Source organism: Eubalaena glacialis, chromosome 8 (genome assembly GCF_028564815.1).
Source record: "Eubalaena glacialis isolate mEubGla1 chromosome 8, mEubGla1.1.hap2.+ XY, whole genome shotgun sequence".
Classification (NCBI taxonomy): Eukaryota; Metazoa; Chordata; class Mammalia; order Artiodactyla; family Balaenidae; genus Eubalaena; species Eubalaena glacialis.
The window spans coordinates 51463217-51479670 of record NC_083723.1 but is presented as its reverse complement, the minus strand read 5'-3'; the positions used below and the strand labels follow the sequence as shown (position 1 = coordinate 51479670).

At 37.8% G+C, this 16454-nt stretch overlaps 2 protein-coding genes across 8 annotated transcripts in view; one reads left to right on the top strand and one right to left on the bottom strand.

Moving 5' to 3' along the window:
• The window catches only part of RUNDC3B (RUN domain containing 3B), a 147425-nt gene that overhangs the window by 103573 nt on the left and 27398 nt on the right, over positions 1 to 16454 (bottom strand). The gene's annotated exons all lie outside the window — the stretch shown is intronic.
• On the top strand, positions 2533 to 4010 carry LOC133096183 (sugar phosphate exchanger 3-like). The gene is given in 2 exon segments (XM_061197670.1): positions 2533 to 3805; positions 3808 to 4010. Coding segments are annotated over 2 exon segments (1476 nt in total).

The following is a 16454-nucleotide window of genomic DNA, read 5'->3' as shown; positions in this document are numbered from 1 at the left end:
ACAAGAGAAGCCACTGCAATGAGAAGCCCGTGCACCACAACAAAGAGCAGCCCCCGCCTGCCACAACTAGAGAAAGCCCGCATGCAACAACAAAGACCCAACACAGACAAAAATAAAATAAATAAAATAAATAAATTTTTTAAAATACCTAGAGACAAATGACAATGAACACACAACGATCCAAAACTTATGGGACCTGGCAAAAGCAGTTCTAAGAGGGAAGTTTATAGCAATAAAGTCTTACCTCAGGAAACAAGAAAAATCTCAAATAAACAACCTAAACTTACACCTAAAGCAACTAGAGAAAGAAGAACAAACAAAACCCAAAGTTAGTAGAAGAAATCAAAAAGAACAGAGCAGAAATAAATGAAATAGAGACACAGAAAACAATAGAAAAGATCAATGAAACTAAAAGCTCATTCTTCGAAAAGATAACAAAATTGATAAACCTTTAGCCAGACTCATCAAGGAAAACAAAGGAGGGGGCTCAAATCAACAAAATTAGAAATGAAAAAGGAGAAGTTACAACTGACACTGCAGAAATACAAAGGATCATTACAGACTACTACAAGCAACTCTATACCAATAAAACAGACAGCCTAGAAGACATGGACAAATTCTTAGAAACATACAACCTTCCAAGACTGAGCCAGGAAGAAACAGAAAATATGAAAGATCAATCACAAGTAATGAAATTGAAACTGTGATTAAAAATCTTCCAACAAACAAAAGTCCAGGCTTCACAGGTGAATTCTATCAAACATTTAGAGAAGAGCTAACACCCATCCTTCTCAAACTCTTCCAAAAAATTGCAGAGGAAGGAACACTCCCAAGCTCATTCTATGAGCCCACCATCACACTGATACCAAAACCAGACAAAGATACCACAAAAAGAGAAAATTACAGGCCAATATCACTGATGAACATAGATGCAAAAATCCTCAACAAAATACTAGCAAACCAAATCCAACAATACACTAAAAGGATCATACACCATGGTCAAGTGGGATTTATCCCAGGGATGGAAGGATTTTTCAATATACACAAATCAAACAATGTGATACACCACACTAACAAACTGAAGAATAAAAACCATATGATCAACTCAATAGGTGCGGAAAAAGCTTTTGACAAAATTCAACATCCATTTATGATAAAAGCTCTCCAGAAAGTGGGCATAGAGGGAACCTACCTCAACATAATAAAGGCCATATATGACAAACTCACAGCTAACATCATTCTCAATGGTGAAAAACTGAAAGCATTTCCTCTAAGATCAGCAACAAGACAAGGATGTCCACTCTTGTCACTTTTATTCAACATAGTTTTGGAAGTCCTAGCCACACCAATCAGAGAAGAAAAAGAAAAAAAGGAATCCACATTGGGAAAGAAGAAGTAAAACTGTCAGTGTCTGCAGATGACATGATACTTTAAATAGAAAATCCTAAAGATGCTACCAGAACACTACTAGAGCTCATCAATGAATTTGGTAAAGTTGCAGGATACAAAATTAATACACAGAAATCTCCTGCATTCCTATATACTGACAATGAAAGATCCGAAAGAGAAATTAAGGAAACAATCCCATTTACCATTGCATCTGAAGTCAGAAAGAGAAAAACAAATATCGTATACCATTGCATCAAGAAGAATAAAATACCTAGTAATAAACCTACCTAAGGAGGCAAAAGACTTATATTCAGAAAACTATAAGATGCTGATGAAAGAAATCAAAGATGACACAAACAGATGGAAAGATATACCATGTTCTTGGATTGGAAGAATCAATATTGTGAAAATGACTATACTACCTTAAGCAATCTACAGATGCAATGCAATCTGTATCAAATTACCAATGGTATTGTTCACAGAACTACAACTAAAAATTTTACAGTTTATATGGAAACACAAAAGACCCTGAATAGCCAAAGCAATCTTGAGAAAGAAAAATGGAGCTGGAGGAATCAGCTAACTAACTTCAGACTATACTACAAACCTACAGTAATCAACACAGTAAGGTACTGGCACAAAAACAGAAATATAGATCAATGTACAATGATAGGAAGTCCAAAGATAAATCCACACACCTATGGTCACCTTATCTTTGATAAAGGAGTCAGGAATTTATAATGGAGAAAAGACAGTCTCTTCAATAAGTGGAGCTGGGAAAACTAGACAGCTACATGTAAAAGAATGAAATTAGAACATTCTCTAACACAATATACAAAAATAAACTCAAAATGGATCAAATACCTAAATGTAAGGCCAGATACTATAAAACTCTTAGAGGAAATCAGTCGGAACACTCTTTGACATAGATCACAGCAATATCTTTTTGGATCTACCTCCTAGAGTAATGAAAATAAAAACAAAAACAAACAAATGTGAGTGGCGGGGTTGCAGGCGCAGTGGAGTGAGCGGAGCAGCCAGCTGGAGTGCGATGACTACTGCAGGACTCAGAAAGAAGAAATGATGTAAACGATTCATTATCCAGCCTTTAAGGTCAAGGTGAGAAGGAAGGTCAGGAGGAACATGGCCTGGCCAAATATTTTTCAAAGAGGAACTTTGCTCTCCCGGTTCAGCCATCATCATGTGCTCATGTTCCTGCTCACTTTCTTCAGTTACTCTTTGCTCCATGCATCAAGAAAAACACTTAGCAATGTCAAAGTCAGTATCTCTAAGCAGTGGACCCCAAGTGCTCTTAACAAGTCAACTGAACTGCCTGTAGAGGTCTGGAGCAGCAACCTTTTGTTTCCCAGTGCAGAGGAAGCCACTCTTTTCCTCGGAACAGTCAACACCATTTTCCTCTCCTATGCTGTGGGCCTTTTCATCAGCGGTATCGTCAGGGATCAGCTTAATTTGCGATGGGTTCTGTCTTTTGGCATGTGCTCCTCGGCATTAGTGGTGTTTGTCTCTGGTACTCTCACAGAATGGCTGCATTTCTACAACAAGGGGCTGTACTGCAGCCTGTGGATCGTGAATGGCCTGCTGCAGCCCACTGGTTGGCCCTGTGTGGTTACTGTTATGGGCAAATGGTTTGGGGAAGCCGGACGAGGAGTTGTTTTTGGTCGGTGGAGTGCCTGTGCCTCAGTGGGCAATATTTTGGGAGCGTGTCTAGCTTCTTCTGTTCTGCAGTATGGTTATGAGTATGCCTTTGTGGTGACAGCGGCTGTGCAGTTTGCTGGTGGGATCATCATCTTCTTTAGACTCCTGGTGTCACCCAAAGAAATTGGTTTCCCAGGTATTGAGGCAGAAGATTTTGAAGAAGACTTGCACAGGCCACTAATTAATGGTGCTGAAAATGAAGATGAAGCTGATCCTAATTATTCAATCCAAGAAGGCAAGAGTGTTACCCAAGTCAAGGCAGTAAGCTTTTACCAGGCTTGTTGCCTTCCCGGAGTTATAGCATATTCACTGGCCTGTGCCTGCTTGAAGTTAGTGAATTACTCCTTCTTCTTCTGGTTGCCCTTTTATCTGAGTAATAACTTCGGATGGAAGGAGGCTGAAGCCGACAAGCTGTCCATTTGATACAATGTTGGAGGAATTATTGGTGGAACTCTGCAAGGCTTCATCTCCGATGTGCTACAGAAGAGAGCCCCAGTGTTAGCTCTCAGTCTGCTTCTGGCAGTCGGGTCCCTCGTTGGATGTAGTCATTCTCCAAACGATAAGTCTATCAATGAACTTCTGATGGTTGTCACAGGATTTTTTATTGGTGGACCTTCTAATATGATTAGCTCTGCTATTTCTGAGGACCTGGGTCCAAGGGAGCTGATCCAAGGGAGCAGTGAGGCTTTGGCGATCATCACAGAATAGCTGACGGAACCAGGAGCACTGGAGCTGCGGTGAGCCAGTACTTAGTGTCTTTGATCCAGGACAACCCAGGATGGATGTGGGTTTTCTACTTTTTCATTCTTATGACTATTTGCACAATTCTATTTATTTCACCATTAATAGTGAGGGAAATGTGCTATCTTATGCAAGGACGACAAGCTCGCATATTGAGTGAGTGACCAGTGCCCACAAAAGAGCAAGAAAAATAGGAGACACATCAGGACTATTTCTTTTCATTCACCTTATTTTGGGGTTGTCTTAAGAGCTCCAACATAACCTCAGACTGTCAAGCCTCTTTCAACAGTGTCAGCCACTGGAGATGCTGACCAGAGTGAAGGCTGGGCTGCTTTTCTACACTACAGGAATTATTGTTAATGATTTTTATCACTGTTGTTTCATGAATGTACTGAATGGCCTATGAATCTGCCAGCGTCTTTGTTGGCCTGTGGAGGTTTATCCTTTTAACCATAAATGCTGTATTGGACTTGGACCCTAGTTCTCCAGCCTGGAAAGCCGAGTGACCACGAGGCATTCATGCATGGTTTGTATCAACGACATGCTCCACAAATAGAAAGGATCATTGCATTTTGCTTGGTCATGAGTTTGCAGAGAGTGGCTCATCTCTGACACATCAAATCCGGATAAAGCACTCCAGCCAGGTCCAGTGTAAGCCTGCCTTGGACAGAGACTCCCTTTGTTAACCACGGTGGGAAAAATCACACTACATGCTGATTGGCTCTCACTCTGTATCTGCTCTAAAGTCATTCAGCTCCAGAAGCAGAAATACCTTCAAATGATTGCCAACTTGCTCTCCTCCGTCTTCTTCATTCAGAATTCCCTTTGACTCTTGGAAGTCTTTAGTCTTCCTTTCAAGGACCATAAGGTACCTCAATTGTGAACACTCCAGTGTGTAATTTACAACCGAAGTACTCAACCCCAGATTTGTTCTCTGGGAACTTTAGGATCCACTAGGAAGGTAACTGGCTTAGCCCTACTTTCAGAGGATTGATCTCTGTCACAACCGGGTTCCTTGCGTTACCTCAGCTGAAGACTAGAATTAGAGAAAGAAGAAAGACCTTTTGGCCCTATAAGCATTAAGTATGTGACACTGAATCACATTAATGGATTACTAGGGCCTGAGGCATCTCTAGGTATCTATTCTTTAGAAGTTTGTAGAATATATGTCTTCAAGGCTGTGAATTCTATACTAATTATCAATATTTTAAGGTCATACTGTATATATATTTTAAATTATGGAAATTAACAGGCAAAAAATGTGCAATATTGAGGGCTGCCTAATTTGCATTGGGTTATGGAATATTTTTCAACCTCTTGCTTTATACTCTTAAATGTGGTGTGTTTATGAACTTGCTAATTTATTTAATCAAGCAGATTCCCAATCAGTTAATTGTTCATTACTGACAAAAAGGGAAAATACAAAACACAGAAAGGGAAAATAAACTGACTTTTATAATAAAAAAAATAAAAAAACAAATATGACCTAATTAAACTTAAGAACTTTTGCACAGCAAAGGAAACCTTAAACAAAACGAAAAGACAACCCACAAAATGGGAGAAAATATTTGCAAATAAAGCGACCCACAAGGGATTAATCTCCAAAATATACAAACAGTTCATGCAGCTCAATATAAAAACAAACAACAACTCAATCAAAAAATAGGTGGAAAATCTAAATAGACGTTTCTCCGAAGAAGACATACAGATGGCCAAAAAGCACATGAAAAGATGCTCAACATCACTAATTATCAGAGAAATGCAAATCAAAACTACAATGAGGGGCTTCCCTCGTGGCGCAGTGGTTAAGAATCCGCCTGCCAATGCAGGGGACACAGGTTCGAGCCCTGGTCTGGGAAGATCCCACATGCCACGGAGCAACTAAGCCCATGCACCACAACTACTGAGCCTGTGCTCTAGAGCCCAGGAGCCACAACTCCTGAAGCCCGGGTGCCTAGAGCCCATGCTCTACAACAAGAGAAGCCACCGCAATGAGAAGCCCGTGCACCGCAATGAAGAGTAGCCCCTGCTCACCGCAACTAGAGAAAGCCCGCGCACAGCAACAAAGACCCAATGCAGCCAAAAATAATAAATAAATAAAATAAATAAAAAATTTAAAATACCTTAAAAAAAAAAAACTACAATGAGGTATCACCTCACACCAGTCAGAATGGCCATCATCAAAAAATCTGCAAACAATAAATGCTGGAGAGGGTGTGGAGAAAAGAGAACCCTCTACACTGTTGGTGGGAATGTAAGTTGGTACAATCACTATGGAGAACAGTATGGGGGTTCCTTAAAAAACTAAAAATAGAACTACCATATGATCCAGCAATCCCACTCCTGGGCATATACCCAGAGAAAACTGTAATTCGAAAAGATACATGCACCCCAGTGTTCACTGCAGCCCTATTTACAATAGCCAAGACATGGAAGTAACCTAAATGTCCACTGACAGAGAAACGGATAAAGAAGATGTAGTACATATATACAATGGAATATTATTCAGCCATAAAAAAGAACAAAATAACGCCATTTGCAGCAACATGGATGGACCTAGAGATTATCATACTACGTGAAGTAAATCAGACAGAGAAAGACAAATAACATATGATATCACTTATATGTGGAATCTAATAAAAAATACAAATGAGCTTATTCACAAAACAGAAACAGACTCACAGATCTTGAAATCAAACTTATGGTACAAAAGGGGAAATGTGGGGGGCAGTGATAAATTAGGAGATCGGGATTAACATATACACACTACTATATATAAAATAGATAATAAGGACCTACTGTATAGTGCAGGGAACTCGACTCAATATTCTGTAATAACCTATATGGGAAAAGAATGGATATATGTATATGTATAACTGATTCACTTTGCTGTACACCTGAAACTAACACAACACTGTAAATCAACTATACTCCAATTTAAAAAAAAACCAACCTTTAACAGTCTACTTAGAGTTAATATTTTACCATTTCAAGTAAAATATATGACCACATAGGTCATAGGTCCCTTTACTTTCCCCTCTTTGTTTTAAATGTCATTTACATTATATATGTAAACATTGAAACCTCTCAAGAAATGTTGTAATTTTTGCTTTCAACAGTTACATTTTAAAAATCTTGAAGGAAAAAAAACTGCTATATTTTCTCAGATATTTACCATTTCTGTTGCTCTTTCTTCATTCACAAAGTTCTAAGTTTCCTTGGTATCATCTCCTTTTAGTCTGAAGAACTTTCGCTAGCACTTCTTTTAGACCAGGTCTACTGGTAACAATTCTTACTTTTCCTTCATCTGAGTATTTCTTTATTTTGCCTTCATCTCTGAGGTATGTTTTCACTGCATACAGAATTCTGAGTTGGCAGCTCTTTGCTTTCAGAATTTTAAGATGTTCTTCCACTCTCTTCTGTGGTTCCTGATGAAAAACCTATAGTCATTTGAATTGTTGCTCCCTGTACATAATGAACTATATTTCTCTGTCTGCTTTCGAGATTTTTTATCTTTTATTTTCAGAAGTTTAGTTATGATGTATCTGGGAGTGCTTAACTTTGAGTTTACCTTTTCAGAGGTTTGCTAAGCTTCTTGGACCAATAAGTTTATGCCTTTCCCAGATCCAGGAACTTATAGCTTTATTATTATTTTTTTTAACGTATTTTCTGCACCAATCTCTTGCCCCTCTCCTTCTGGGATTCCAATGATGCAAACATTATATCTTCTGCTATTGTCCAACAGGTCCCTGAGGCTCTGGTTCTTCAGCTTGGATACTTTCTATTGATCTATTTTCAAATTCATACACAGCTCTATTATCTCCACTCTGCTATAGAACCCCACCTAGTAAATATTTTATTTCAGAGATTTTACTTTTATGTTCTGAAATTTCCATGTGGTCCTTTATGAGGTTTTTATTTCTCAATTCAGAACTTCTATTTTTCTATTCATTTCAAGAATATTTACCTTACATCATGGAGCATGGTTTTAATGGTTGATTTAACGTCTTTGCCTGATAACTCATCTCGGGATTGGCATCCTTGATTGTCTTTTCCTCTGACAATTGGTCATATTTTCCTGGTTCTTTGTATATGAAGTAACCTTAAGTTTCATACTGGATGTTTTAAATATTATCTTTAGACTCTAAATTCTATTAAAATCCCTAAAATACGTTGATTTTTGTTTTGTTTTCTTTTGGTAGGCAATCGACCCAGTTAGATTCAGATAACCAAGTTCTTTCTTGCTTTATGTGGGCAGTGGTTACAATGTAAGTTCAGTTTGTAAAGCCTTAGCTATGCTTCTTTGGGCCTTACTGATATATATGCCGCTCTGGGATTTGGGTGGTGGTTTGTATCCCAGCTCAGTCCTCACATTCTTGGGTGTGAGGCCAGAACTTATGCTGGTCATTACATACAGAATTAGGGCATTCCCCTTTCCAGTGCTCTCTTCCCTGATAGACTCTCCAGCCCCCAGATCCTTCCTTTTCCTGATTACTCTAGCCTAATAAAAAGTTTTAGAGGTTTAACCTCTCACACTATGGCACAATCCTGGGCAACTCAAGCTGTTCTGGGGGGAAAGCAGCAAGAAAAAAGAGAAAAAATGGGAAGCCTCATACTCTCTGGCTCACAGAGGGACCTCTTCCGGATACTCTGGCCAGAAAGAGAAGGTTACTGTTGGAGTTTTTGCTATCTGCATCCATAGCACAATTAAAGACAAAGGGCCCCTCACTCAAGTCAAGGCTGAGGATATAGGAGGGAAAAAAATACAAAGGACACTCATTCCTATGATGGTTCTTCCTCAAATTTTGATCTCTCTCCCCAACCTGGCTGCTATTGTTTACTTTCCAAAGTATATAAGTAGTTGCTTTTTGTATTCTGTCCAGAGTTTTTAGCTGCAGTCGGTAGAAGAGTGCTGTGGGCTGAACTGATTCCCCCCGAAGTCTTATGTTGAAACCCTAATACCCAATGTGACTATATTTGGAGATAGGGCCTACAAAAAGGTAATTAATGTTAGATGAGGTCATAAGGGTAGGGTCCTGATCCTGTAGGGTTAGTGTCCTTATAAGAAGGGACACCAGAAAGCACTCTCATTCTCTCTTTCTCTCTGCCATCTGAGGACACAGCAAGAAGGCAACCATCTACAAGCCAGGAAAAGAGTTCTCACCAGAATCTCAATCAACCAGCACCTTGGTCTTGGACTTCCCAAGCTCCAGAACTGTGAGAACTAAATTTATGTTGTTTAAGCCACCCAGTCTGTGGCATTTTGTCCTGTCAGCCCAAGCATGCTAAGACAGAGAGTTAGGGTAGTAGTGGACTTACTCCACCTTCTCTAGCATCATAAGTTGAGTTAACTTTCTGAATTGTAACTTTTTGAAGGCTATAGTATGGTAAAGTGTACGGCATACTAAAAGACATAAGATAAACAGAACCTATGCTGTCTGAAAAAGGATACAGTAGAAAAATAAGGCAAGTTTTCTTAGGAAAATTTCCAGAGCAAAGAAAAATGAAATGGAGAGTTTAGAATGCAGTAATACATAGAAGAAGAAGGAGAAAAACCACCTGTAGGAAAAGCTTATTAAGAACTGGCTAGAAGGGAATAAAGAGGAAACAGAAGAGTGCAACTGAAGTGGAAATTGAAATGGTTACTCAAGTAATAGTTTCAGTGGGTAATAACCAGGAATAGACCTCATTGTCAAGTAGGAAAAAACCTTATATCTACAGGAACAAAAAAGTATTTAAAAGCCAGGGCTAGAGGATGGAAATCGGTGAATTTATGTATAAAAAGGGAAATAGGAAAAAGGTAGGATCTAAACATAAAAAAATATATAATACATTATATACTGTATTACCTAAATATGAATATATATAATGTAGTGATTATATATCACTATAGCATTGTGATATATAATATACAGATATATACACCTATCCGAGTATTTTTTAATTAAAAAATTTTTTAATTACATGACAATAGAAACTATCTAAAAGGAACTAATGAATACTTAGTATTGGTGCCAGACTTGTTTTACCTCAACATTACACACTTTGACCATTAAGTTTAACTGCTCACTCAAATCAACAACAAAGGGCAATGATAATTTTCAAAGAAAAGAAGAGAAAGTTTTAGAACTCTCTTTAGCGATAGCAAGAATTGGTCTTTCAAGTGGGAAACATGGAATTTTAGGAAAATCTTTCCTCCCAACACAAAACAAAAGAAAATTAGAAATGTTGGATAAAATATAATAGATATGCTTTTAAACACAGCAAGCACACGAAAAAACCCACAGAAATACTTAAGAGGCCAAAAATGAAAAATAAACAGAAAATAAGGGAATTTACAAAAACCCTAAAACTGGCATCAAATAGACTCAAAATACAGACAGCAAAAATAGACATATCTACCAGAATAACTTGATAAATCCATCAGAATAATAAAATAGTTTAAAATTTCTAAGTTATTAACAGATCAAACTGACAAAAATGTGACTAGCATTTGAAAAACATAATCAACAGTTAGAGAATAAACATTCTTCTCAATATGGAACATTATTTAAAACTGATCATAAACTAGGCCATTAAGCAAATCTTACAAATTTCAAAAAATCTGCCATACAGACCAAATTCTCTGACCATATTTCAATTAACATAGAAGTAAAAATGAAAAGCTAAAAGCTCCTACTTTCAGAAACATTAAAACTAAACTTCCAAATAACACATAAGCCAAAGAAGAAATAATAATGAAAAGTAGAAATTACTTAAAAATGAATATTAGTAAACATAATACATATCCAAACTTGTAAATGTAGCCAAAGCAGTATTTGGAGAGAAGGAAATCAACAAAGCCAAAAATTAATTATTTGAAAGACTAATAAAATGAACAAATCTGTGGCAATAGTGCTCATGAAAAAAGAGAAAAATAACTAATAATCAATATTAGGGACGCAAAAGGGGACATCTGTGTAGAAAATTATACCAGGTATTCACTAATGGAGCTTTTGTTTCGTTCTTTAACAGCAGACTGAATTAAATGCAGATGGCCCTCTGCATCCATGGATTCAACCAACCATGCATGGAAAAAAAATTTTTTTAATTCCGGACAGTTCCAAAAAGCAAAACTTGAATTTGACAGGTGCTGGCAATTATCTACATAGCATTTACATTGTATTAAGTATTGCAAGTAATCTAGAGATGATTCAAACCATACGGGAGGAAGTGCGTAGGTTATATGCAAAGGCTACACCATTTTATATAAGGGACTTGCACATCTGTGGATTTTGGTATCCAGGGGGTCCTGGAACCAATCCTCCATGGATATTGAAGAATAACTGTATACCATATCCTTCAGAGGAGGGGGACAGCTGGCAAACGATGAGGGTAGGGAGTGGGTTTTTTTAAAAAAAGCAGAATCTTAGCTTTTAATAATGCCATAAGAATGAATATGTGACTTATCTTTAGATCTCTTCAGTGAGCTTTGACTTTTTTAAACCATTCACAGTTGAATTCATCTACTTTAAGTGTGTCACACTGAAATGAAAAATGGCAACTCACTAGAAAGTAAATAATTGAGGATATAGAAGAAATTGACAACTGTAGAACAGAACATAGAATAGAGAAATCAACAACCTAAACAGACCTATAAGCATTAAAAAAGGTAAATTAGCCGTTAAAGTGCGCTTGTGCATGCACACCACCCCGTGCTGCTTGACCCAGAGTTTTTACTGGCAAATTCTCCCTAACAGACGATTCCAAGCTCATGCAAAATTCTTCCAAAGAATAATAAAAGATAAAACACCTTCATTTATTTAATGAGGTGATATAATCTTGATAACAAAAACCAAAATAAGTACCAAACAGGAAAATGACAAATTTTGCTCATACACTCAGAATCAAAACTAAATCCTAAATAAAGTATACTAAAACAATACATGAGGTTCAAGTTAGATTTTTCCCAAGTATATATGGATGAATTAACATTAGAAAAACTATTGATGCAATTCTTCACATTACAAAATTAAAGGAGACTGCTGGTTCCAGAAAAGATAAAGTAGATGTACTCTCCTCCGGTTAAATACAACCAAAAACCCTGGATATTACATGAAAAAAACCGTAAGAAGATTCTGAAGGTGGAGAATAAAAGGAAGATTGGCTAGGGACCTTGGAACTCAAGAAATGACACAGCAGTTAAGTCCCTTTGCCTTGTCTATCCCAGACTGTGTGCTGGACAAAGCAGCAACCTGAAACAACAGACTTGCCTTCTCTTCTTGAGTTTTCTAAATTAAATTTGATGGTGGAAACAAAAATTATAACACTAATTCTAAATGTATGTAGGGGAAATATCTAAAACAATTATAAATGGGGGAGAGTAATGCCTATGAAGAAAGGTAAGGTTTTTAAATTTCAGACTGGAAAATGATGACACTAACAGACTGTGACAAGTTATGTATATATAATGTAATACCTAGAACAACCACTAAAAAATATACACAAAGAGATACACTCAAAAAGACTAGAGATGAATAAAAATGGAATTCCAAAAAATTTTCAAGTAACTCACAGGAAAATAGAAAAAAGGGAACAGAGAAACCAAAAACAGAGGAAACAAACAGAAAACTACAAAATAAAATGGAAAGCCTATTGTATTTACCCACATTCTTGTTTACCATGTTTTTCCTTCCTTTTAAAAGTTCCTTCTTTTATGACTCACTTCTGCTTAAAGAGGGTTCTTTAGCCACAGTTTTAGAATAAGTCTGCTGGCGATAAATTCCCTTAGTTTTCCATCATCTGAGAATGTTTAGATATTCCCTTCATTACTGAAGGTTAATTCTGCTGGATATAGGATTGTGTGTGGACATTTTACTTTCGGCACTTGACAGAAATGCTTTCATGGTTTCTGATGAGAAACCTGCTATCATTCAAATTGTTTTTCCCTTATAGACAAGGTATCATTTCCCTCTGGCTACTTTTCAACATTTTCTCTGTCTTTATTTCTAAAAAGTTTAATTATAATGTGCTGTGGCATGTATTTCTTTGGATTTACTTGGTGATCCACTTAGGTTCTTGAATCTGTATGTTTACCTCTCTTGCCAAATTTGAGAAAATTTCAGCCATTATTTCTTTGAGTACATTTTCAGTCTTTTCTTCTTTCACCTCTCCTTTGAGGCCTCTGATGACAGGAATTTTAGATCTTTTGTTATGGTCCCACAGATCCCTGAGGCTTTCTTTTTTTTTTTTTTCAGTCTTTTATTTCTAATTTTAGATTATTTTGAGTCTCTGTTATTTGATTAGGAAATTTCTATTGTTTTGTCTTCCAGTTCACTGATTCTTTCTTCTTTCCCCTCCATTTTCCTGTTGAGCCTATCCACTGAGCTTTTTTAATTTGGTTTTGTACTTTTCCATATCAAAATTTCCATTTGCTTCTTCTTTTTACCTTCTATTTCTTTGCTGAGGTTTTCTATTTTTTCACTTGTTTCAAGTGTCTTTGGAATTGCTCAGTGAAGCATTTTTATCATGACTGATTTGTGATCTTTGTCAGTAATTCTACCACCTTTTATCATTTCAGTGTTGACATCTATTGTCTTTTGTTACGCAACTTGTGATCTTCCTGGTTCTTGGTATGAAAAGTGATCTTCAAATGAAACCTGGATATGTTCATACTATGTTATGAGACTACGATTTTATTTAAACCTTCTGTTTATTTGTTTGTTTTAAATTATTTATTTATTTTTGGCTGCATTGGGTGTTCATTGCTTCGTGCAGGCTTTCTCTAGTTGTGGAGAGTGGGGCTACTCTTTGTTGCGGTGTGCAGGCTTCTCATTGCAGTGGCTTCTCTTGTTGCGGAGCATGGGCTCTACGTGCACAGGCTTCAGTAGTTGGGGCACGCGGGCTCAGGAGTTGTGGCTCACAGGCCCTAGAGCGCAGGCTCAGTAGTTGTGGCACACGAGCTTAGTTGCTCCGCAGCATGTGGGATCCTCCCGGGGCAGGGATTGAACCCATGTGCCCTGCATTGGCAGGCGGATTCTTAACCACTGCGCCATCTGGGAAGTTCCTAAACCTTCTGTTTTAACTGGCTTTCTATGACACTGTTCCAGCAGGGGAAGGTCGGAGGGTGGAGGGCACCACATTTCATTACTGGCAAGTGGAGGGAGAAGTCCAAGTTTCCCGGTTGGCCTTCATTGACACTTGAAGGAGGGGTCCTCATTACCGCTGGGTGGAGGTGGGAGTACAGGCTGACTGACAATGCACTGAGGGTAGCCTTGTCTCCCGCTGGGTGATGGTCAAAGATATAACTCTCCAATACACCTCTTCTGACACAACCTCATTACTGCTGGGTGGGGATGAAAGTCCAGGCTCTCCATTGACACAGTGTGGGGGTAGGTGAGAAGAGAAGGCTCACAACCAGCGAAGAGGGAAGAAGTGCCAGCTCTCTGCTTGGTCTTTTTTGATACCACACTGTGGTGGTGTTGAGATACTTTGTTACAGTCTCATGAGGGTGGACTTCTAGGTTCTCCATTCAGCCTCTTCAGGCCTGGCTAGGGGTAGTGCCACAGTTTTTCTGTGGTATTTGGCTAAAGTAGAGCAGATACTGTCTAAAAGTGTTCTGTCTTGCCAGGCTGTTCTATTCCTGGTCTTTTAGCTAGAAAGAGTAGGTTCTTGTCAGACTGTGTGTTTGTGTGTGTGTACACACGCTTGTTGATGTCTGCAAGCTACTCGCTTATCCAGTACTCAGTGTCGGATGTAAAGCAACCAGAAAATCCAAGAAACCCACCACCATGCCCTTCTTAAGGTCCTGAAGTCCCTAGACTTTTTCTCCCTACCTTTCAGAGTCTTGTGTTTTATAGGTCCAGGGTTTTGGATTATAGTAAATGGGAGAAATAGGGGAAAGTATGTTCACTTTATCTTCCTGGAAGTAGAATTTCATTTTTATAGCCACCTCTTTTATCTCTAAAGTGAATGATGAAGAAAATAATACTGCATTTATTCTTTTCAAACTTGATCTCAGGCAACTAATTTAGAGACTCTAAAACATAAAACAAGCAATTTTTTAAAAGCCTTGGGATTTTACTTGGCCTTAATTTCAATGTGAACAAAAGTGTGATGTGGGAATCAAAAGTCACTGTAATCTCAAATTATAGAAGTTAGCCTATCTGAAGCACTTTACTCAGCTTTGAGTACCACATTTTAAGATCTCGGTAAACCAGTGATAAACCAGAAGAATAACTAAGACTATGGTTCCAGAAGATCGAAATAACTAGAGATACTTTACCTGGAAGAAAGAAAAAGGGTAACTAAGGAGAAAGGATTACAGAATAGCAATCTTTTAATATCTATGAGGCTCACAATTTTAAAAAGAGGCAGAAAAGCACAGTCAGATAAGTTGGCTTCTTATACATAAGAATTTTCTAACAATCTGAACTGCCCCAAAATTGATGGCCCTACTTTACTGTCCTAAGTTCCCCAATATCAGAAGGATTAAAGCAAAGACTGTATGTCCACCGGTTGGAAATATCATTGAGTGGATGGCTTCAGTAGGAGGGAAACTAGAGTAGTGATTTTTAAGCTATGATTCACGGCGCTGCATGAAGTGGTGCTGTGGAACTGGGGTGTGACTGCTGCCGAGCTGACAAAATACCCGATTTCCCTACTCAGCTTCAAGCAGACCTTCCACTTATATGTCTAGCATCTGCAGTGTCTTTTATTAGGGGAGGTGGGAGTGGGCTGGAGAGAAGGATTATGCTTTAAAGTAAAAGTTCAAAAATGACTGAAGACATGAACTAAGGCCTCTTTGAATTTTATATTGTGTGATTAATTCTTTTTTTTCCTTTTTTAAAGGAAATAGTTTTAATTTATTATTATTATTTTTAACATCTTTATTGGAGTATAACTGCTTTACAATGGTGTGTTAGTTTCTGCTGTATAACAAAGTGAATCAGCTATACATATACATATATCCCCATATCTCTTCCTTCTTGCGTCTCCCTCCCACCCTCCCTATCCCACCCCTCTAAGTGGTCACAAAGCACCGAGCTGATCTCCCTGTGCTATGCAGCAGCTTCCCACTAGCTATCTATTTTACATTTGGTGGTGTATTAATTCTTAGTTCTCAAATATAGTCCAGAAAAGTAAGATCAACTTATTAAGGAATTACTGCAAACAAGATTAATATATGTGATTTTAAAAGCCTCCTTTTTTTTCAATAATGGGGCTGTTAGAATGAATGAAGCTCTCCCCTTTACCTGTGTCAGCACAGCCTATATTGTGTCTGGGGATGAATTTTGGTTTTCTCTGAAAAAAATTGATAAACTAAACACCCTTTTATTTCAAAAATAAAAAGTAGCTAGAGAAAAGTAAATCTTATAAACCCATGAAGTTATACATTTTAAATTTGTACTTCTATCAAGAAAAACATTGAAAAATTGAGTTGTTATAATAACTAAATTTTAAGTGAACACACTGTACTATCGAAATAATTATATAACTTCTCAGGACTTCCCTGGTGGTCCAGTGGGTAAGACTCCGTGCTCCCAATGCAGGGGGACCGGGTTCAATCCCTGCTCGGGGAACTAGATCCCACATGCATGCCGCAAATAAGAGTTCGCATGCCGCAACTA